The sequence below is a fragment of the Crocodylus siamensis genome, chromosome 5, assembly GCF_052110815.1.
Source record: "Crocodylus siamensis isolate JL-2025a chromosome 5, ASM5211081v1, whole genome shotgun sequence".
In the NCBI taxonomy this organism is placed as follows: domain Eukaryota; kingdom Metazoa; phylum Chordata; order Crocodylia; family Crocodylidae; genus Crocodylus; species Crocodylus siamensis.
The window spans coordinates 53337145-53360333 of record NC_143399.1 but is presented as its reverse complement, the minus strand read 5'-3'; the positions used below and the strand labels follow the sequence as shown (position 1 = coordinate 53360333).

The window sequence follows — 23189 nt, the reverse complement described above, 5'->3', positions numbered from 1 at the left end:
CTTTCAGTGGTGGCAGATGACAGAACAAGGAGCAATGGTCTCAAGTTGGAGCAAGGGAAGTTTATGTTAGATATTAGGAAGAAATTTCTCACTACATGGGTAGTAAAACACTGGAGCAGGTGATGGAATTTCTATCCTTAGAGGGTTTTAAGACCCAGGTAGATAAAGCCTTGGATGAGATGATCTAAGTGGGGATGGTCCAGCTTTGAGCAGGGAGCTGGACTAGATCAGAGGCTCTCAATCTTTTGTACCTTAGCTCCTACCAACCAATGTGTCAAAAAAACTGGGTCCCACCAGGATAAAAACAAAACCCCATTGGTTCAAGCTATCTGTTGATTCATCTATTTGAAGTGAAACAACTTTGATTTTTTCAATCGGGCGATGAGTTGAAGTCCCACCTACATGACCTTGAGGTTGAGAAACACTGGACTAGATGAACTCCTGAGGTCCCTTCAAATAGTCATTTTCTATGAATATCCTTTTGACTATTTTTTGCCTAGGTTGTGTTTGGGGTTTTTTTTAGCTTTATACACACTAGCACAGTGGGGCTTATCTGTCTTCCCTCCTGGTCTGGATGGGCAATGCCTGGTCTGAGTACAGGCTGGACGCAGGGCCCAGGGCAGGGCAGGCGGGCACCATCCCTCTGTGCCCTGCGTGAACGCCGCGTGTCCCTGGAGGCTGGGGGGGGCACGGAGGCTGCCCGCAGGCGTCGGGGCGGTGATGGTGGGGGCGAGCAGGGAGCTCCCACAGGTGTCGGTAGCGGGGGGGGGTGAGTGCCGACTGGCAGTTGGCGACCACCCGCAGACGCTGCCAGCGACGGCCAACGGCGATTGGGGACTGTGCACAGACGGTGTCGGCGGCAAGGGGGGGTGGCTAGCAGTGACTGCCCGCAGCGCTTTTTGCAGGGGGTGCACAGCCAAGCTCAGGGGGGGCGTGTGCCATGTGTCGCCAACGGTGCAGTGGGGCTCAGGTCAGCTCCCCAGAGGAAAGCTGGCCTCTCGAGGCAAGGGACACGGCGGCTCCCAGCCCACCTCTCAAGGGACTGGGGCATGGGCAGGTCTCTCGCCGGGAAGGGGCCGGTCCAGACCCGTGCGGTGCGGCCGAGGCAGCTGGTGCCCCCCGGCTGCTCTGAGGAGCGGGAGCGGAGCGGCTGCTCCAGGGGCGGGAGCCGGGGGGTGCCCGCCCAGGCCCCGCCCGCGCCCCGGTGCGCAGCGCTGCAGCCCGGTCGCACCCGGCCCCGCGGGCGGACATGGCTGCGCCGCCGGCGCCGCGCTCCCGCCGCCCGGTGCTACCGCTGCCGCTGCTGCTCTGCCTGTTGGGGGCTGGCGGCGGCTGCCGAGCCGAGCCCGAGCCCGAGCCCGAGCCGCAGCCCTTCGCCGAGTCCCGGCTGCAGCAGCCCACCGTGCTCCTGGCCCTGCTGGCCCGCAACGCCGCGCACGCGCTGCCCGCCTTCCTCGGCTGCCTGGAGCGCCTGGACTACCCCAAGAGCCGCGTCGCCGTCTGGTGAGTGGGGGCCGGGCCCGGGGGCCCTGGCGCGGCCGGGGGCCCCTCCCACGTGTGAGCCGGGCGAGCCGCCGCAGCGCGGGCTCGGCGGCCGCCAGCGTGAGCTCACGCAGCCCCGGGCGAGAAGCGGCCGCCGTCGCCTTGGCCCGCCCTCTCCTCGGGGAGATGCTGGACGGGGTCGTGTGAAACGCAGGTGCTGAGGGACGCCAGGATGTCTGCCGGTCATCATCTCGGCTGAAGAGCTGAGAGGCGTGCAGGGTGCTAAGCACCATTCCTCAGGTCGCTGAGAAAAACGCGGAGGCAGCTAGAGCAGAGGGACAAGCCCCCAGGCTCGTCTCTGTCCCTCCTAATTATGCAGTTGGGCCAATAAAAGAGCCCACCTGCAAAAATCTTGGCTTCCAGTTTTTTTCTCCCTGGATCACCAGGGCTATGGTATCATCCTGGCGCTGCCACAACGTGCAACTAAGAGCTGTGGCTCTTGAACGGCCCAAGAATAACGTGTGTGCCGGGCAGTGAGGAGAGAGTCCGGGCTGCAATCCGGGTAGCCCATCGATGTATCCGAGAGGAGAAAACGTTGTCTTCCGCTTGCCGGAGTGATTAATCCCTGACAGGAGTGACAGAAACTAGTGGATGGGATCTGTAGCACTAAGTACTTTTACATGGCAAGGATTTGAAAAAGTGCCGGTTTAGGGTGTGATCCCTCTAGTGACTACAGGGGGCTTTGGATTCACAACTCAGCTGCTGAAGCAAGACCGGTGTAGACCCTGTTGATGTCAACAGACAGTTCATGAAACTACTTGTATGAGTTTGGGTAAATGTTGCCACATGGTGCTTATTTACCTTTAGATGCTCTGCAGGGCTTTATAGAAAACTAGAGGCTGAAGAAGGGGTGAATTTTAATCGCCACACAACCTTATTTAGAAAAAGATAATCTCAGTTTTGTGGTTTATAATGTTAGCGTATATGTTGCATTTCTGAACGGTGGGCCAGCACAATGGCTTTTAGGTGTATAAGGTGCTGTTAGTGAATGAATGATGAATGCATGTTTTAAGCATTTGCGTGTTGAGAAACGTTTTGCCGACACACAACTCAGCTTGTTTTAGAGAATTATTTAAGAATGTACATGGCTTGCCAAGGAGGTATCCAGTCCTTTTTACAGGAGTGGAAGTTTTGCTGTTGAATAAAGTGGAGTAAATTAGAGTAAAAGCTTGCAACTTTTATTATTAGATGAAGTGCTACCAGGCTTTGGACCTTTCATGAGATTCAGCTGTATAACATTCACAGTGCAAGTACAAGCCTGATCACAAAGCAGACTAGATTCTGGAATGGTTTGTTTTGTAGGCAGCCCATTTTCATGCCTCATTATTCTGGATATCTGGAAAATGGCTTTACTGTCTGTCTGAACCTACTTTGTAGCAACTTCAAGCCATTGATCTGTGTCCTGTTCTCTGCAGCAAGAGAAAAAAACGGTGTTTTCCCTCTTCTGCATAGGAGCCCTTCAGATATATGAAGACTGACTGCTATTGTGTCTCCTCTTAATTGCCTTTTCTGCAAGCTAAACATGTCTGTTTCCTTTAGTGTCTCCTCATGTTAGGTCCTACCAACTTGAATTCATTCAGAACCATCTGACTGTTTCCTTTGTTATCTTATTCCTCAGATTGTCCCCTTCCTTATCCAGATAATTCTTATTAGGTATCTGGTTGCAGCTTCACTTTTCTGTGAAGACTTAGTCAAAGTAGATGTGGAGTAGCTCCATCTTCTTTGCATGTTTTGCATAGAGTTTGTCCTGGCTATTTAACAGTAGATCCACAGCTTTTTTTGGTCTTTCATTTTTGGCCAGCATACTCACAGAACCTCTTGTTGTTGTCTTCAACTTCCCTCATGAGGTGCAGCTCACTTTTTACCTTTGCTGTCCTGATTTTGTCCGTGCGAGTCATTGCTGTTTCCTGATATGCTTCCTTAGTGATCTCCCCATCTTCCTATTGCTTGTATGCTTTCCTCTTGCATTTGAAGAACCCTAAAAGCTCTTCATACAGCCAGCTGGTCCCTTACCATTTTTGTGCTTCCATCATGTCGGACTAGTTTCTTTTTTTGTTTCTAATACTCTGCCACTTAGAAGCTTCCACCCCTCTCAAGCATCTTTATTTTTCAGTCTGTCTTCCCATAGCACCATATTGCCTACCTTTCACCTTTTGCCTTCACCCAAATACATTCCAATCCATTACCTTCTTCCTCCTGAAGCAGAGAACAGGTGTATGTATTTTTTACATACAAGGTGACACTACCACTTTTTCTTCCAACCCTGCCCATCTGAAACAGAGTACGGACTGAGATGCTGCCATTCCAGTTCCACCAGGGCTCTGTGTTACCAATCAAATTATAGTTCTTCTAGCTCATTCTGCTTGTTTCCCATCCCTCTTGCATTGGATTTTTTTTTTATTCCCACTTAATTGTTTCTGTCTTGCATCACTTGGTGCTGTCCTGTGGCTCTCTGGTGCTTTCCCAGAGTTCAGCTGCTGCTTCTAGTCCTTTCCCATCTGGATTGTGTGCTCTTTTGCTGAAGGTTTTTGTTGACCATCCCCCATGGAACCTAGTTTAAAGATCTTACAGTACTAGGTTGGTATGACAATGCCCAAAAATGCTCTTTCCAGGTCTGGTTAGATGGATCCCTGTCTCTTGATAGCAACCCCCTTCTCCAGAACACCCACCCATTGCTGAAGAACCCAAAGGTTTCATATCAAGAGCACCATTTCAGTCATGCTTTTCCTTCCATGAGTGGTGGTCCCTGCCTGGGCCCTTGTCTTCCACTGGGAGGATGGATGAGAACACTTGTGCTCCAAGCTCTTTAATCCTCTTGCCAAGAGCCTCAGACTCCTCTGATCTGCTCAGTGGAGCGCTCCACTGACAGTAGAGAATTTTCCATTTGCTAATTACACTTAATTTAGAAGTCAGTCAACTTCTAAGGTGTTCTAGCAAGGAGCAATCCTTGGGATTGCAGTTGTAGCTACTCCTGGTTTAATGAAAGGAAGGAGGATACAAAACCCCTCCCCATAAGCCTTATCCACATTGAAAAACTGACCAAAGTTTAGCCCTAAAAATTCATAGCGTTGTGGCAGAAGCTTCCAAAAATCCAGGAGATGAACTTCTTCCAATGCCCAGCCATACCAGGGTGCCTGAAAAAAAGAATTCAGTTGGATCCAGGTTGTATCATGCTGAACAATATTTCTGGCCATTCCCTTGTAATAGCTGCTTTTCCTTGCTTTCTCAACCAGTGTCAAGTTAAATCTTTTAATATAGTTTTTGACTGTGTGCAGTTGATGTCTTTGTTGGGATGTTCAGCAATATTAGAACTGTTCCAGTTTCAATATCCTGTTAATGCAGGAGAAGCTGGATAGAGTTAGAAAATGTGGGTGTAATAGAAAGAATCTTCCTTTAGAGTTATTATGGGTCTTTGCTAAAAGTCAGCTGCGGAGGGGAACCTTTTGTTTGTGACTCTTACTTCTCATTTGTCCCGTGTAAGATGTCCTAAAAGCTTTGTTTTGGTGGCTCTCTTTTTTGCTTGTTTTGCACATTAAGAATATTAGGTCCTGACTCTCTTGGTGGAGGAACTTGGCAAGAATGTCAGAGAACCTGGCTGGCGACATTGCAAAAGGCTGAAAAAATGAGTTGCAGCTCTCAGGTCAATTTGACATTGAAGTTACAATCTTACTTGTCTCACTTAAACTGATACAAAGGTACTTAGTGAGGTTGAACTAGAAACAATGGGTGTGATTCTGATCTTGGCAGTCTTTCATTAGTGCTATTTCATTTCTTCTGAGAGGGGGCTCATGCCATCTCTCTCTTAGGTCCATTTCACTGAATGTAAATTATTTTTGTTTGCTAATTATTGTCAATTTCAACTTGGCTGATAGAATATAAAGTTGTGTCCAACAAAACCTCAATTACAATTACAGAATCGGGCATGTGGTATTTTGGTTTTTAATACAGGATTAGTTCTGCTTTCCTTTTTAAATTATTTTTCAGGTGCCTCACTACACCAGCTCATGGTTTATCTAGTTCTTATGTGAATAGTGAAACATCCAAGGGGACTGGATATGTCTGTTGAATAGACTTACAGTGAAGCAGTAGAAAAATGCCCGTAATTTTGTACTCAAAACCTTCTTGTTTTTGAGTTGTGAACCAGGTCTTATTGTCATCCATGGAGTTCCCTTGTCTAGGACTCTGAGACTAAATCATTGCATATTGAAGTCAATGAGAGCCAATGGATCAGATGTGATGCACCTGAAAGCTTATTCTGTAGTACAGAGACTTATATGTTGTAAAGTGTACTTTTCTACACCCACTTTTTAAGTAATACAATAGATGAGAGACATTATTTGAAAGAGGCTTGAAGTAAATCCCAAGAGACTGGAGGAAACTGATGGACTGTGGAACAGGAAGCATTAAGAATGGCTTAAGTTTAAAGGGGTAAATGATGTAGGTACATGTTATTAGATAGGAAGGATTTTCAGTCCTGACATCATGAGAACTACACCATACAGTAGCAGCTTATAGCTGGTGGATGCCAATGGAGTCATGACGATTTGTGGCATGTTCTTCTTTCATTGCAAACATCATTTTCAAATAGGAAGGAATGTATAGGTGGGGAATTCTGTTAGTGAAGCAAGAGCCATTTTAAACTTCCATGCTAAATATTAATCACTGAAAAAAAGTTGGAGTTCACACTGTGCTGTGTTTGGGCTTACGCATTTCCCATACTGTTGCTTGATATGTTTTTATATATGGCCAGTGCATTAGATGATTACCTTTTATATATCACACATTTTTCACTCAGCTCAGATGGTGAGACTAGACTTGTCAGTTTCTCTCTCATGTTCTTAGAACCTATGTCAAACTAATAGAAGAAAATAGTAACAGATGGGTTGACTGTTATTCATATGGCCAGGAACCCTGCATTATTTCAGGACCCTTTTCTCATTTATCTGGATAATAGAGAAAAGCCTGATCTGACCTACATGGGTTCTAAAGGTATAAAAGCAAGTGTGGCAGTCCCCAAGGACAGCAAAATTTCCCACTCTTCCCCACCATGGCATGGCTCATCCCCTCCCCTCCCCTCTGTCACCTGCCTGCTGCCTCTGCTACTTTTACTGACCCAGGGGTGAGGCGCTCTACAGCCTTCCTGCTGTGGTTCAGCCAAAGACACAACAGTGGTTGCCTTGGTCCCTAGGGTGTTCCCTGTCGCCTTGGTCCCTAGGGTGTTCCTTGTCGCCTTGGGAGCAGTCATGGGGAAAGGGAACCCGCCTGTTACTGTGACTGTTGCTGCTGTCTCTGGCTGAACCTGGCATCACCTACAACCCAGCTGGAGAAAGGCAGAAGTGGCTCTGGAGCCTCCCCTTCAACCTTTCCTCCCCTGCACTTGGGGCAGACAGGGACAGTGGAGACAGCTGCAACAGTGGCTGAGGAAGGGAGAAAAGGGAGGGGAGGTGACATGTCACTAAGCACAGTATCAACCCGCTTCCCCCCTCCTCCTGCCCCTCCCCCTTACAAAATTCTGGATTCATCCATGATCTCCATTCACATAAGACACAAAAACAAGAAAAACCAGGGCACTGCCCCTGTTGGAGATGCATATGGTCAGTGTATCCTCTTTTGAAATCCTATGGTTGACTCAGGGGTTGGACAGTTCAAAGTATAACCTAAGGGTAATCTACCCACAGACTGGGTTACCAGTGTTACATTCTGGGTCCATATTTAATTCTTTTGGGTTTTATGATAGGTGGAGCACATGACAAGCAGATTTCACACAGAAGTGTCAAACAGGGTACTGTTTACTTAGATAACATGAAAATATGCTGTTCTAAACAAAAGTAATAAACTGTAGCAAGACCATGCCCCAGGGGTGGTACCCTAATGACCATATATGATTCCTGCTGCCACAAGCTCCTTGGGGTACCTTCCCCTTTTCATTTCCTGCTATTTCTTGATGGAACTATTATAATATTAAGGGAGGCTGCCCCAGGGTCCCAGAGCCCTATTTCACTTCAGCCAGCTGGTACGTCCCATAACCAACTGACCACAGAATTGCTCCTTGGGCATTCAGTTGTGACCCTCCTGGCTCTATCAGTGCCTCAGGGGACCTGTTGCTTTATGAGATATATCTGTGGCCTCCGCCTTCCCGTTTAGCTATACCTATGCCTTGCAGACATTACCCAGTGTTGACCTGGAGGGGGTCCTCCGGCCCCACGTCTGGTTTTTGGCCTCAGGCCTTGAACCCTTGTTTGGGTCTCAGCCTTCCCTGCCTTGGCTCCATTATTCTGACTGCACCCTTCAGCTCACGTATATTGTCCCAGACTTTGGCTTCTGGGCCCTACTCTCTCACTCATGTGCTCTGGGCCCCTGGCCCTGCCCTGCTGTCTTGTGCTCCAGACCAGCCCTTAGCCCTCTGGGTCTCTGACCCCAGGCTAGGCTGCCTGTCTCAGAGTGCCCCAACAGGCCAGAGTGCTGCATGGCCTTCACACCTTCCTCATAGCCACAACCTGGGCCTCTGGCATTAAGCTTAAAAGCAACAAAAACATAAGCATGCTGCTTTACCAAGTACAAGTCTCCCTACACTGGTTCTGTGTTCCCCACAGGCATCATACCTCCCTTGGAGTCCTCTCATCCCAGCTCACTTGGGTGTCTGTATCCTGCAGCCCTTCTCTCCCAGGAGCTCCTCTCCCTGCAGTAGGAAGGGCCAGATTGCCTTCTTGGCCTCAGGAACTGGGCTTATGTGTGCTGAAGCCCCACCTCTTCCTGTCATGTGTCATCCCAGTCACACACAGGGGCTTCCACTTGGGTTTGATAGCCAGCTTGTTCTTCTCTGCTGCAGCATCCAGCTGTTTTCCCCTGCTTGAGTGACAGGGGCCTTGGCCCCCGTTACATAAATCCACTCTGATTTTTTTCTTGCCTCCCTCTCTCTGCCACTGAAACATTTCTGGGCTTAACTTGGGGTTCCCTTGGGTCCCCAAGATCCTTCTGCAGCTTCTGACCTGTCTTCTCTGAACCAGATCGGCTTGCTTCCTTTCACTTTAGCGGACTCTGCAGTTAAAGTGTCCCCTGCTACAAAAACATGTCCTTTACAGCTGTTCGAGCTTCCCTGGTGTCTTTGTGAGTCTTCCCCTACTTATTTCATAGATTTCATAGATTTCATAGACATTAGGGCTGGAAGGGACCTCGGCAGATCATTGAGTCCAGCCCCCTGCCCAAAGGGCAGGAAGTCAGCTGGGGTCATAGGATCCCAGCAAGATAAGCGTCCAATTTACTCTTGAAGGTGTTCAATGTAGGTGCTTGAACCACCTCCGCTGGCAGACTGTTCCAGACCTTGGGGGCTCGGACAGTAAAGAAATTCTTCCTTATGTCCAGCCTGAAACGGTCTTGCAGGAGTTTGTGACCGTTCGACCTTGTCATCCCTTGGGGTGCTCTGGTGAACAAACGTTCCCCCAGATCCTGGTGGTCACCCTTGATAAATTTATAGGTGGCCATCAGATCACCCCTGAGCCTATGCTTTTCCAGGCTAAAGAGTCCCATGGCTCTCAGCCTGTCATCGTAAGATCTGTTTTCCTGACCTCTGATCATGCGCATGGCTCTCCTCTGGACTCTCTCAAGTTTCTCCACATCCTTTTTGAATTGTGGAGCCCAAAACTGGACGCAGTACTCCAGCTGCGGCCTCACCAAGGCCAAGTACAAGGGGAGAATGACGTCCCGGGATTTGCTCGAGAAGCATCTATGGATGCAAGCCAGCGTTTTGGTGGCTTTACTAGCCGCAGCATTGCATTGCAGGCTCATGTTCATCTTGTGGTCAATGATGACCCCCAAGTCTCTTTCTTCTGTAGTGCTAACCAACATAGCACTGCCGAGCCTATAAGGGTGCTGCAGGTTTTTCCTCCCAAGGTGGAGAACCTTGCATTTTTTGGTGTTAAACACCATCAGGTTCTCATCTGCCCATTTGCTGAGCTTGTCCAGGTCAGCCTGGATCACCCGCCTGTCCTCTGGCGTGGATGCTTTGCCCCAAAGTTTGGTGTCATCGGCAAACTTGGCCAGTCCACTCCTGACTCCAGTGTCCACATCGTTAATGAAGATGTTGAACAGTATGGGTCCCAGGACAGAGCCTTGAGGGACCCCACTGGTCACAGGGCACCACAATGAGTGACTGCTATCAATCACAACCCTCTGGGTCCGACCACGGAGCCAATTTCCCAGCCAGTTATCCTGTTATTTGGTTCTAAAATCCAGGATCAACATGCTGGCATCTTTGTTCTGCATTTAAGAATTTTCCCCTTCCCAAACTCCAGCTCCCTGTAGATAATTTGGAGCCAAAGGGTCCACCTCAGCTTCAGCTAACTCACAGTGCTTCCATCTGAATAGGCAGTTGTGTTCTAACAATCTGTTATCAGTCCTGATCTGGGAGGGTGATGACATAGCCCTTATCAGCAAATGGAGGATTCCCCATACACTGAGGCCTTTAATGATTCAACAATTAGATAACATCAGCCAGAATTTATGGGTATTCCTACCTCTTAACTCCAGTGTATATATGTAAAAACACAGTGTGCTCCAGACATTTATTCACCACACATAACACGCTTACTTTTCCAAGACAGAAGTATATAGGTACAAGACTTCCATGTGAAATGTGTCAGCCCTTCCCAGATTAATGAACATACTATCTTTAATAATACTTTCTGTCTCAGGGAAGACCGTTGCATCATAATTGATGTTTGTTCATGTCTGGTCCACTTATGATTCCTCTTATATGTATATTGTACGTGTGCACAATTATTTATATTTAAAACTATAAGGTTGAAAGGGGCTTTTCTCTTTATGCCTGTACCAAGAGCCACTGTAAAATATCTACCACAGAATAACATTTCCAGCCTGGTAATACCAAGTAACTGTATACTTCTGCTATTTTTACTTGTTTTGTAATTGGTGATTTTGCTAGCATAGCTCATAATTCAGTGTTAAATGTCATTAACAGATTGAAGCTAAGTGATGCTTTCACTTAAACTCCATGCAAATCCATTATACCGAATTTCATATGTCTGTATGTACATAATTGAAAACAGAATTTGGCCCATCATATGCTTCTGCATGTGGTAATGGAATATAACATATCCTTAAGCTGCTATTTGAATAGAGCAAGTCAGTTGAGTGGTATATAATAATCTAGCGTGGCATAACTTTAGGGACAGTCTTAGAACTAATGAGCCCTGACAGGACTCCCTAAGTTTCTTTGCGCTGCAGATCTGAATTCAGGACATCAGCATCTTTGATAAGAACTCTAAATCCCTTATGATTTATCTCGGGGGTGTAGGTTGTAGCCGTGTTGGTCTAAGGACATAGACAGACAAGATTCTTTGGGTGAATCTGATATCATTTATTAGAACAACTTAAAACATTATAAACAATATCAGATTCACCCAAAGAACCTTGTCTGCCTATGATTTATCTCAGTGTTTATAATATGTATACAAAGGTAAGACTAACACAATTATGAAGAGATAAGCAAGATAGCAACAAAAATAACAACTTTACAAATAACTGTGATTCCAATGGAAGAATGGGTCAGCTCCATTGACTTCACTTTCTAAGGTGTACCAACTGCCAATTTAATAGTCTGGGATGTGTGATAATTTATGTGTGCTGTATGTTGGCCTTTTGTTGGAATGTTTATTACATGAATTTTAAGTTAGCTCAATAGTGTTGTCTGGGGAAACAAGTAGAAAGAAGAATGACTGAGCAAATACTTGAGATTTGTTAACCAACAATACTGAGCTTTTCACTTTGATTTTTTTGCCTTCTCTGCACCATACTAACAAAACTGGCTTTGATTATAGGGCCAATGACCAGGAACACATAGGATCCATGGTAGATTTAAAAAGGGGCCTCTCTTAAAGAGGCTCCTGTGGCTTCAGAAACTAGCTGAGGTTACTTTCATCATTTAAAGAAGACAGACATGTACCTGGGCTGTCGTTTTAAAATTGTTTTATTTATACTTTGTTTTTGCTGATAAAGTAAACAATGCTGTTTGTTTTAAGAAGGCTGATTGCTGAAAGCTGCTTGTCAGGCTCCTGAAGGGGAAAAACTGGTGTCTAAGTTAGGTTGTACATGCTGGGTATGAATGGTTGTTACATGGAATACTGTACATCAAGGCCTCTCTGAGGCCTACCCCTGTTACATTACACATATTACAGAATTAACTGTTTAATCATGCAGGACACTTAGACTGGCCGGAAATACAAAGTAATTATTACACCATAAAAATGAATATCCAGCAATAAAGAGAGCCAACTAGCTCCAAATTAGTGCTTGAAAATGGATAACAACTCTAGCTGGTTCCTATCCAAGTTCTTAATTTGAACATGTGGCAGGGCCTTCAAGTGTAAGACAGTTGTGGAGAGAGAAAGGTGCAAATCCAGTGGTGGGAAGGATTGCACTGGAAAGACCAAAAAGAGGTTAGTAGGGCACTTAACCCTGTAACCATAACAGACTGAACAGAAAACCATAAACCCACCGGGGCATATTTAATGTTTCTTTATTTACTGCAGCACTTAGTTATTTATCTGAATAAAACTGGTTGGCTTCATGTGGCCCTGGAGAGATTTTATATAAATAGATTGCTATTCCCATGTTGCACAAAAGCATTTGGAGCTGTCTATAGTTACCCATCTGTTATGTTTTTCAGTGGCATGGGACTTTCTGCAAGACTCTGATGTGATGCATAGAGACTACTAAGCAAAGCACAGGGTGCTGGGCTGACTTTACTTGGAATTTCCTTCCTCTGGGATGATGTCTCAGATGCAATATTATTTCACCTTCTTTGCATTTAATTTCCTTGGTTTTAGTGGAAGCGTGCTTGCATTGATGTTTTTGCCCTCAACTTCAAGGGGAATTAAGGCTAAATGTGGCCCATACTCATCAAAATTTCAGGCTAAGTAAAGTGAAAAGAGAGGTTGTTTAGAATGTCTGTGTTGTTTCTCCAGCCCACCCTGAAGATGGGTTCTTGTCTTCCAGTTCCTTTCAAGTCTCATATCTTCTGTGAAAGAGCTCTGGTTTAACAGGCATCTGACTTTAACAATGAGTTATAATCAGGGATCCTGGTTTTCTCTAATTAAAAATTGCAAATTCTTTGATTGATTTAAAAACCCAAAATCTGTGATAAAAATTAAAGGCCCCCCCCACAGTCCCTCCCAGTGCTGCTGGTGCCCCACACTCCCCTCCACAGTCTCAACAGCTGCCCAGACCCACATAGACACTGACACCCACCCCAGCAGGTAAGTGTGTGTGTGGGGAAGGGGCGGGGCAGGGCGGGGGAAAGGGAAGGTGCTGAGGACTAGATCAAGAAGAAGGGTGCCCACTCCCAGGAGCAGAGCTAGCGGGGTGAGGGCAGAGGTGCCACTCTGTGGGCCATGCACATGCCAGTTGGCCTGACAGGAGGTTTGCATGCGGAGGCTGCCTCTGCAACTCTGCCACTTCACCCTGCACTACCATCCCATGGCCACCTGCATGGCTTTGTGGGCAAGTGGCACAGAGTGCAGCAGCAGCAGTGCGGTGGCAACCACCGTGTGCAGACCACATATGTGCTATCCGGTTGGGGGATGAAATGAGGGGCTTGCATGCAGCCGCATGCCCTGCAACCGGCTGCATGGCTCCACAGTGGTGTGGGGTGGTGGCATCTGCATGCAGGGTGGGGAGGTTCTGCGGGCAAGCACTGCTACCATGGAGCCATGGCCTTTGCCCCTGGATCCTAGAGGTAAGTGGGGCTTGGGGGCTGGGGAACATGGTTGGGGGCTGAGGGAGCTGGGGGTGCTGCCAGCTTCAGGCAGCACATCGCAGCTGGGAGCAGGGCCAGGGGGTGAGGGTAGGAATGCCCCTCTGCAGGGGGGCTTTGTGGGCAAGTGCTGTGGGGCACAGTGTGATGGTGCCCGTCATGTGCAGGCCACACACATGCTGCCTGGCCACCTGCCCAGCGGAGGGGGAGAAGGAGGCTGGTATGCGGCCAGAGCGCAGCTTCATGGCCGACACTGCAGCCACAGCAAGGGATGGGGGCATCGGGGGGGGCAGGGGTTTGGGCTTGCACGTGGTGGCCACTGCCACTTACCTGGAGGCCCGTGATGGCGGTGACAGCCGCTACCTATAAAACCTCCCACTGCCACCATGGACATGCCTGGAGCTGTTCAGCTGTCTGCCGGGCGGCAGCAGCAGCATGGTGGTGGCCAGGCAGCACACAGCCATCCCCACCACCACCCTGCGCCGCTGCCACTGGCCGCATAGCTCCAAGCACAGCTCTGCAGTAGCAGCAGGAGGTTTTGTAGGCAGCGCCAGTCACAGCTGGCATGCGCAGCCCCACAGGTAAGCAGCAGCGGCTTCCCATGCCAGTGGTGACTGCCACTGCCTACAAAACCTCCTGCTGCTGCTGCAGAGCTGTGCTCAGAGCTGTGTAGCCAGCGGCAGTGGCGCAGCGCAGGGTGGTGGTGGCTGCATGCCACCCAGCCACCACCACGCTGCCACTGCCCTTTGGCGGCCAGCTGCACAGCTCCAGGCATGCCTCCACGGTGGCAGTGAGACATTTTGTAGGCAGTGGCCGTCACCGCCATCATGGGCCTCTAGGTGAGTGGCAGCGGCTGCCAAGTGCAAGCCCAAGCCCCCGCCACCCTGCCGTGCCCCCATCCCTCGCTGTGGCTGCAGAGTCGGCCATGGAGCTGTGTTCCAGCTCCATGCCAGCCTCCCTTTTCCCCTCCCCTGGGCAGCCAGCCGGGCGGCATGTGTGCGGCCTACACATGGCAAGCACCACCATATTGCACCCTGTATCACTTGCCCGCAAAGCACCCCCACAGAGGGCACCCCTGCCATCACCCCCTGGCCCTGCTCCCAGCTGCGATGTGCCGCCTGGGACTGGTAGCACCCCCTGCTCCCTCAGCCTCCAGCCATCTTCCCCAGCCCTGCCCCACAGCCCCATTTACCTCCATGCTCCAGGGGCGAAGGGCAAGTCTGAGCCTGAGCCCAGCCTTGGCTGCCTCAGAGGCTCAGGCCCCACCCCACTCTCTTGCCAGGGCTGGGGGTTTCCTGCCCTTTTTGCAGTTGGCTCTTGCAGGCTGGCACAGCTCCAGCCTGTAAGAGCTCTTTGCAAAAGTGGAGAATCTGCAGATTTCTCTGCTGAAAGGAGAAATCCATGTTTTCTCTGATTTAAAAACAGGGAATCTGTGGTTTTCTCCGTTTTTCCATGGGAAACGGAAAACCCAGATCCCTGGTTATAATGCTGTATGCAACTTTGCCTTCCAACTTACAGCTCTTTCTAACTGTAAGGCTTTTGTGCCTTGATTACTTCTCCCTTTCCAGTAACAGGGTCTCAGCTGCTGGCTTGCAATCTGTCAGTTGTCAACACTGAGTTTGTCTGAAACTTGCTTACATTCCGCCCCCGCCCCCGCCCCCGCTTGGGTTTTTACTCGGCCACTGTAATTTCCTTCCATTTTTATGTTTTTGTGACAAGATATTTAGCAGAATTTCCAGATTCATTGGAATCTGGCAGGCTGCATCATGAGCACTTCTGCTATGACCTTGAACTTGCAAGCTCTGGGCTATCAGTTGTGTGTCTTAACGCCCATGCCACCCCAGTTCCCCATTACTTTAACCCATCCTTTGACATAAGCAGAGTCCAGAGTCAACAATCATTTGATGCCACCTTTGAAGTACAAAAGGCTCTGGAGAAAGGCAAAGAATTTTGGAGTAAATCTAAAGAGAATGAACTGTGATTACCCTGTTACTAATATAGATTTGCTTTTATCTGGCTGCACAATGAAATCCCTAAAGACTTGGAAGAGACTACAACAAACTACAGAGGGAGCAAGGCCCAACAGCAGTAAAAAATATCCACTGATATTTTTGGGACCTCGGCTTTGACTGCCCAATTTGAAACACTTTGGGCCTATGATTGGGCACTTGCAATTCTGACATCTGAAAATTAAACCTTCAGTATTTCAAGACAGAGAGATCAACACTGGGGTGCACAAAATTAGTGGATGTTTGTAGCATTTTTCTGCCTGCCATCTCACTTTTGGTATATTTTCATAGTTTCATAGATGTTAGGTTCGGAAGGGACCTATTAGATCATCGAGTCCGACCCCCTGCCCTGGGCAGGAATGAGTTGAGTTTATGTGCCCATTTAAATGTGGAATGTGTCCTTCATAATCCATTCTTGCACTCTCTTAAATTCCAGAAATTATAGCAGCACCTACAGCTCTGGAATTTGAGTTCAGAAAATGAATACGTCTTAAATTGAAAGAAGGTTTCAGAGGGGGAAAAAAAAGGATGTAAAATTAGCTTGATGGAAAGCATGGATGCTGATAAAGATGGAAAATGCATAAGGATATGAGTAAATATGTAAAGGCTAGGAAGGGAAAGAGAATTTATAAAAACACAAAACTGCACTGAGGTTTTCTTTAGCTGAATAAAATGTTTGCTTCATTCAGTGGCTGAATCTGATTTTAACAGTAAGATAACTGTTTTCAGTACTTAAAAAAAGTCTGAAAAATTTCCCAGCCTCTGAGTAATGCCCCCATCTATGTCAGTGGACCTGAGCACGTTTTTGGACATCGGAGAACACCCTCAGCTTTCTTTCTGAAAAATCAACAGATGTGTAATAAAAATTTGTGCTAGTTTGAAATGCAGCCAAATGACTGAGAAACTGGTGCATGCATTTACATGAAAGATCCTCATGCTATAGGTACTATTGACATAAGTGGGGTAGAGCAGACTTAGTTACAAGGCTTAATCAGGGAGACAGTCTGAAAATCAATATAGTCACATCTTGGTCTGTATAGTGTTGAATCATTTGTAGAAATATCCTGCACTTATATGAGAAATGGAAGACAAGGTCCTTTAACCAGATTAGTTTTTGAATCAGGAGGAATTTAATTTTAGACCATTTAATTGGCTTGTGTTTTTTAGGTTTCTTTTTGTTTAAGTTGAATGCTGTACTTTGGGTAAACATAAAATGTGAAGGAGAATTAAAATCAGGTACTACATTATGTTTAGGGGGTGAAGCCTAATATCAGCCCCACCAATGAATTACAGCCAGCATGTCTGTTTCACCTAATGGCAGCATCAGATACTGTCAAGTACGGAAAGCTAGGAGGCTGTTGCACTGGAAAGTGGATATGTGTTTGCAAAGGCCTGTCATTCTTTCTTTTCTGGAGGCCAGTTTAATGCTGATAGGGATGAGGATGCCAGCTTCCATGTTGTTGTAGTGACCCATACGGGTGGGATGTAGGGAAGTGAACATATCCCACATTATACTGCTCACTTTCTACTCCAGTAGAAACTACACATCTCTTCAGAAATGTATGGGTCTCTCTCACAACTATGAACTGTCAGGCTTGGAAGGTGGGTAATATCTGGGCACTGGACCTTATGGCTCATATGAATCTAAACATGGTGATGGAGAACAATGGGGGTAATGCTGTGTAAGCTGAAATCCCAAAGTAAGCTTTTCCTAAGCCCCCTTATGCACTCAAAATGCCTTATTTAATGGAGACCTAGCTATGGTGGGCTGGATTCACCACAGGCCAAACCTCCACAGCTGCTAGCCTGGCTGAGCCCGGTGTACAGTCTGGCCACAAATGTCATCATGGGAAATGCTGGGTGCCAAGTTGAAAATCCAGTGTTTGTTTAGGTGGCTAATGAATACTGGAAGTCCTTAGAAACTCTTGCTGTGTCCCTCATGGTACAAATCAAATTGAGATGGCAGTAGCCCAAGTGAAGTGGGCAGTGGGGAAAGGAAGATGTGCACAAGACAAGCAGTGGTGGACGATAATGTCGTTGTACTCTGTAAAAGAGACAAAAGGAGGAGGCTAAAAAATAGTTCCAGCAGCACCTTTTAGAAAGGTCAGATGTGCATTCCCTCAGGAACTGTCCAGGCAAGGCAATGACATCCCTCTATGGCCTGTTCAGTGCTTCCAGCAGCACTAACAACTCCCTCTTTGCTTGGAGTGGTAACGGCCACAAATCTCACTGTCTGTTTTCCATGTTTTTGGGGCCAGTCATGAGGGATAGCCATAGTATGATTCACTGGTTCAGTGTAGCTAGTAGTCAGAGGTGTCATGGATGACTGTTTCAAGTATTTTTGCCCCTGCCAGGCAAAGGTAGTATACTAGGATGTGCATCTGAGTAACTCTGATTCTGTGGCACCCAAGAAGTTGTGGCTTGGGTTTGTTTTTGTTAAAGAATGAAAATCTGATTTTTAACATGCAGATTTTTAAGCAGAGTAATTATTTCTCTCTCCTTGAAGATGTTTGCTTTTTCCATTCTTTGATTGGAAGATTGAACATGGTTGCAATCTGCTTTTACGTGGATGCACAGGGGTAAAGTGAGGTTGCAATGACTGGACTTTAAAATGTTTATTCTGCTTCTGCAGCTTCTAGCAGGTGAGTCTCTTCTGTCATCAGATCAAAAGTCCTGTTTATTCTGCTTATAAAAGGACTGCTTCTAAAATACACATTGCCTTGGACTTTCTGTAAGCAGCATAGATTCTGACAGCTTAAACTAGACCACCAAATGAGCTGTTTCCTTGGCATTTTAATTGTTTAAGTCCTTAGGCCAAACCTCCACAGGTTTCTAACATTTAGCCTTTTTTATGATTTTTCCTTTACTGGTACCGTGAACAGTTTGGGATTTTGAAACTGAATGTGATCCCTTTCAAATGCAAACAATTCTGCTTCTTTGGTTATTGATTTTATTCTAGGATTTATTCCTCTCTAAGCTTCTGCAAATTCCCGTAAGCAATAGCCATTCCATTATACACATAGTGGAGGCACAGATCAGAAGAAAAGAACCGAGTGGTGGTTAGTTTGGTTGTTTGGATGGATTCTTAAGATAAAAATAGAAATCAGGTTTATCCAAAGTCTGATTGTCCCAGGCTTTGACCTGTAACAGAACAGCTTGAATGCTATTTGAACGGCAGTTAACTCAAATTAGCCCCAATTATCAAAGGAAAAAGTGTTATCTGGGATCTTCACAGGCTGAAAACAGACGTCAGGTTTCTCTCAGGACAAAGCCTTTCATTCTGGGTTTCTACAAGCCTATTTTTCAATTTTAAGTACCTTTGAAGTATTCAGCTAACGCTTTCCTCTTCCCACACCCTAAAGCTGGTGTGTGTGTGTGTGCGCGCGCGCGCATGTGGGTAATTCAAATTAATTGCCACTCAAGCTGTGTGTAAATGGCTGTCCCAAATCTGTTTCAATTTGAGTCAAAGTCTAGGACAGTTGGACCCAGGATAAACCAGACATCTATTTTTCCTCACAGGTACTTAAAGTGGAACAATTGGCTAGCAGGATGTAGGATCCTAGAATAAACTACTTTGTCCTGGGAGAAATCTGACATATTTTTCCCGTGGCAATCCATCGCAGTCAAGGATGATTATCTTCTATGATTATCTTATCTGTGTGTCTGAAGATGGCTGATGAGGCCTATCGGGGATGAACAGTCTCTACTGCAGCCTGGACATGTGTTTCCATGTGTCTTATCTGTGTCTGAAGATGGCTGATGAGGCATGTCCAGGATGAACAGTCTCTACTGCAGCCTGGACATGTGTTTCCATGTGGGGCGGGTGGCACTGGATTTTTTATTTGGTCTGTGACATGCTGTTTCTGCTGCTTCCGCTTTTCCGTCTCCTGTTGTTGTCATGAGGTTTCAAAGTCCTGAGATCCCTGCAGCAGACTTCCATTTGGGGTGGTTCTGAGCGATAGTTTCCCTTGAGTTGACATTGATATTCGTTTTTTTTAAGTTGGCCCTAAGAGTGTCCCAGAAGTGGTTTCTCTGCTCACTTGAGCGTACGCCTCGGCTGAGCTGGGAGAAAAAATCTTGTTTTAGGAGTATGGAGTCAGATATCGGGATGACTACTGGCCCAATGAAGTTGATGCCAAGTGATCACTGCCTCAATACTTGTGGAATTTGCTTGCAGGAGAATGCTAACATTGGTATGTTTCTCTTTCCCCCGGACTCGGAGAATCTTCTGTAGGCCGCACTGATGGTACTTCTCCAACAACTTCAGATGTCTCCTGTACCTTGTCCACAACTCGGCTCCACACAGCAAGGTGGGGATCACAACTGCTTGATAAACCATGAGCTTGGTTTTGGATCTGATGTCACGATCTTCAAACACTTGTTTCTTCAGGTGTCCAAAGGCTACACGTGCACATTCGAGGCAATGTTGGATTATTTGTCGATATCAGCCTTATGCAAGAGATGGTTTCCAAAGTACAGGAAACACTTGGTGTTCTCCAGAGTCTCGCCATGGATCTGGATTACCAGGGCTGGGGACTGTTCATTAGGAGCTTGTTGATGAAACAACTTAGTCTTCTGAGTGTTAAGTGTCAGTTCCATTTTCTTATATGCCTTAGTAAAAACATTGACAATTGCCTGAAGGTCAGCTTCTGAGTAAGCACACGCTACAGCATCGTCAGTGTACTGGAGCTCAATGATTGTGGTCAGGGTGGTCTTGGTTTTGGCTTGCAGTCAACTGCGGTTAAACAGCTTACCATCCATTCAGTAGTTTAGCTTCGCTTTGGCTTGAAGCTTGTTGGCGGTCAGATGTAACATTGCGGCAAAGAATATTGACAAGAGTGTTGGAGCTATGATGCAGCCTTGCTTAACTCCCATTTTAACCTCAAAGGGATCTGTGATAAGGTTCCATTACTGAAAATCACTGATCACATATTGTCACGGAGCAGGGAGAGAATGTTGACAAATTTTGGTAGGCATCCATACTTCAGAAGGATCCTCCACAACACTTCTCAGCTGACAGAGCTGAAAGGTTTTATGAGGACAAAGAAGGCCATGTAGAGAGGCTTATGTTGTTCTCAACATTTCTCCTTCAGCTGACGAGCTGTAAAGATTGTCACTTGTGCCTCTTGATGTCCTAAACCCGCACTGAGAGTCCAGGAGGAGCTCTTCAGCAAGTGGAAGGAGATGGTTCAGAAGGGTTCTCACAATGATCTTTCCCGTGGTGGACAGCAAGACAATTCCTCTGTAGTTTCCACGTCAGACTTGTCTCCTTTCTTGGAGATTGTCACAATCATGGCATCCCTGAAGTTGTCTGGGATTTCCTCATCATTCCAGATCCTTAAGATGAGGGCCTGAAGCTCTGATGTGAGCTCTTCTCCCCCCTGCTTAAAGATTTCTGTGGGGATTTCATCTGTTCCACGTGCTTTGTTGTTCTTCATCTGTTTGATGGTTTTCCTCACCTTGTCAAAGGTTGGTGGGATTCCGAGATCACCTCTAACTGGGTGTTGTGGGTTGGAGTTGCGAACACTTGTCAACAGCAGAGTCTTGATTGAGAAGGTCTTCAAAATGCTCCTTCCAACAGGCATTGATGGCTCCCCTTTCATTGATCAGGTCTCTTCCATCCTTCTGTCTCACAGGGGTTGGTCCTTGAGTGCTCCGGCTGTAGATGACTTTGGTGGCACTGATGAAGCCACATATATCGTGGATATCAGCCAGATGTTGAATCTCCTTAGATTTGCCTTTCCACCATTTGTTCTTCATATTGCATGTCCACCTTTGGACCTCTGCCTTGGCTTGTTGGAGATTCAGTTTCTTTTACTTAGAATTGGTGTCATTTTGCCAAGTACAAAAGGCCTTGCTCTTGCAGTTGACCAACTCTTAGATCTCCCAGTCATTCTCATCAAATGAGTCTTGATGTTTCCTGGTAGAGAATCCAAATGTCTCTTCACAGGCCTTGAGGGCACCCCACATGCTGCTAACATTTCTACCATTGTTGTTGATTGTAATTCACCAGTTTTTCATTGAGGCACTGATGGGAGAGGTCCCGTTTGCTGGGTCCTTGAGTCCTTCAGTGTTAATTATCTTCCAGCATTGCTTCTGCTGCAGCTGTCATTTGGGAGCTAGTTTTATTGACATAACTGAGCATGAGTCAGTGTTCGGTCCAGCAGTCATCAGCTCCAAGCATAGCTTGGGTGATGTGGACATCTTTGTGATCCCGGGCATGGATGATGCCATAGTCAGTCAGGTGTCAATGCTTAGATCATGTAGCCATGATGTTTTTTGCATGATTTGTTGGCAGAACAGGGCGTTGGTGATGGTGACTCCATGTTCCATCCTTTTAAAATAGCTAAAACTGGTTTAAGATGAACATGGATGGACGTAGTACCAGGCTTCACTGATTTAGGTTAAATTGGTTTATTGAACTTCTGTCTCAGATCCCCTCCATATTCAAGTTAACTCAGTCCCCCAGCATCTCAGGATGCTTTGCACCTTCCCCCGTCCTACACACACACGAAGTAGGCTAGCTTTAGCCCAAGCTGTCTGCTCTAGCCAAGCAGGGAGGCATGCTCTAGTACCCACCCCCCCTCCCCCCCCAGCTTCTGGCCTGGGCCACTGCAGGCATGTGGCTGCATTTCTGGAATCAAAAGTGAATGTCTGTTAACTTTTCGTCAGTACAGCTTAGACTAACTTGCGAAGATTGAATTGATTCAGCTTTTTGACTGTATGTACTTAGTCTTCAAGACAAACTGGTACAGAGAAGCATGAGCTTTTGTAGGTAACAGCCTATTCAGTCAACTGCTTGGAAAGAACAACATGACACACACAGGCTAAATTTGAATCTTAGTCTCCTGGAAAGGCTATAAAGTGATTTTTCTATCCAATAGTTTGTGCTAGTGAAACCAGTAAGACCCTTTGCAGTACAGCTGATTTTACTGATTCACATAGCAGATTCACCTCTGTCTAAAAAACCCTCTGTTTTATTCATTAACAGGTTTTCCCTTTAATATTGATGCAGTCTGAGACTAACTTCACTGCCAAAAAGGTGTGTATTTACCATGTGAGAGAGCACTTAAGTTAGCTGCTAGTTTATAATTAAATTGCTATTTAAACCTTGACTAACTGCATCAAAACCCCTCAGGTTGGGTGGGAGGGGGTACTATATTCAATCTAGCTAGCCACATCAAGGCTAAAAACTGCTTTTGTAACCTAACTTTGTCTGTCATCTGTAATTTATATGTTTTCTCTGCTGTGTGTGTTGGATATGAACTTCTATCTGCTTCCTCTTGTCATTGAACAATCTTAGAATGGTCTTCAGAGTAACTCTGTTCTCTGGCTGAAACTCTGGGAACTGAGAAGATACATTCTGCAGTAGTTTCACAGTGGCACATCCCGGGGTATTGATTTACGTATGGTTTCAAGCATGCACTACCCACATAGATGCTCATGTGTACACTGAGGAATACAGTAGACTCCCGACTTATGCGTATATTGTGTTCCTGAGAAACCTCGCATATGTCAAATTCATACGCCTCGAGGTAAATTTTCTCATAGGAAATATTAGAAAAGTGAGGGTTTGCATTCCTTAGACGTCACATCTATGACACTAAAGGTACCAAACTAAAACCTTTTTCAACCAATACTTTATTTATTATGTTACAAAAACATCAGTTGATTGAGTTGAAATAGTGCTGTCCTGCTTCCTAAAGAACTTGTCCAAGGAAGACTGCACCGAGCAGCGCCGCTTCTCCCTGTAAAGCTTTTCTGCTGCTTCTCTCCAGCCACGTTTTCCTCATTGACCTGCTCAAAGCCCAAACTCTTAGCCATCTCGACAATCTCATGCCTTGCATCACTGATAAATTCGTCAGCAG

General features: G+C 46.6%; 1 protein-coding gene across 4 annotated transcripts in view; it reads left to right on the top strand.

Annotated features, from left to right (window-relative positions):
- The window catches only part of COLGALT2 (collagen beta(1-O)galactosyltransferase 2), a 174299-nt gene that overhangs the window by 64383 nt on the left and 86727 nt on the right, over positions 1-23189 (top strand). Inside the window, exon 1 of one of the 4 annotated variants that reach the window (XM_090048243.1) lies at positions 1076-1503. The exons of 2 other annotated variants lie outside the window; for them this stretch is intronic. In XM_090048243.1, coding sequence (XP_089904369.1) covers positions 1250-1503 — 254 coding nt within the window. In that variant the 5' untranslated portion in view covers positions 1076-1249. Of the gene's footprint in view, positions 1-1075; positions 1504-22344; positions 22364-23189 lie in introns of those variants that run through there. One more of the 4 variants, XM_090048246.1, reaches the window with a different exon arrangement.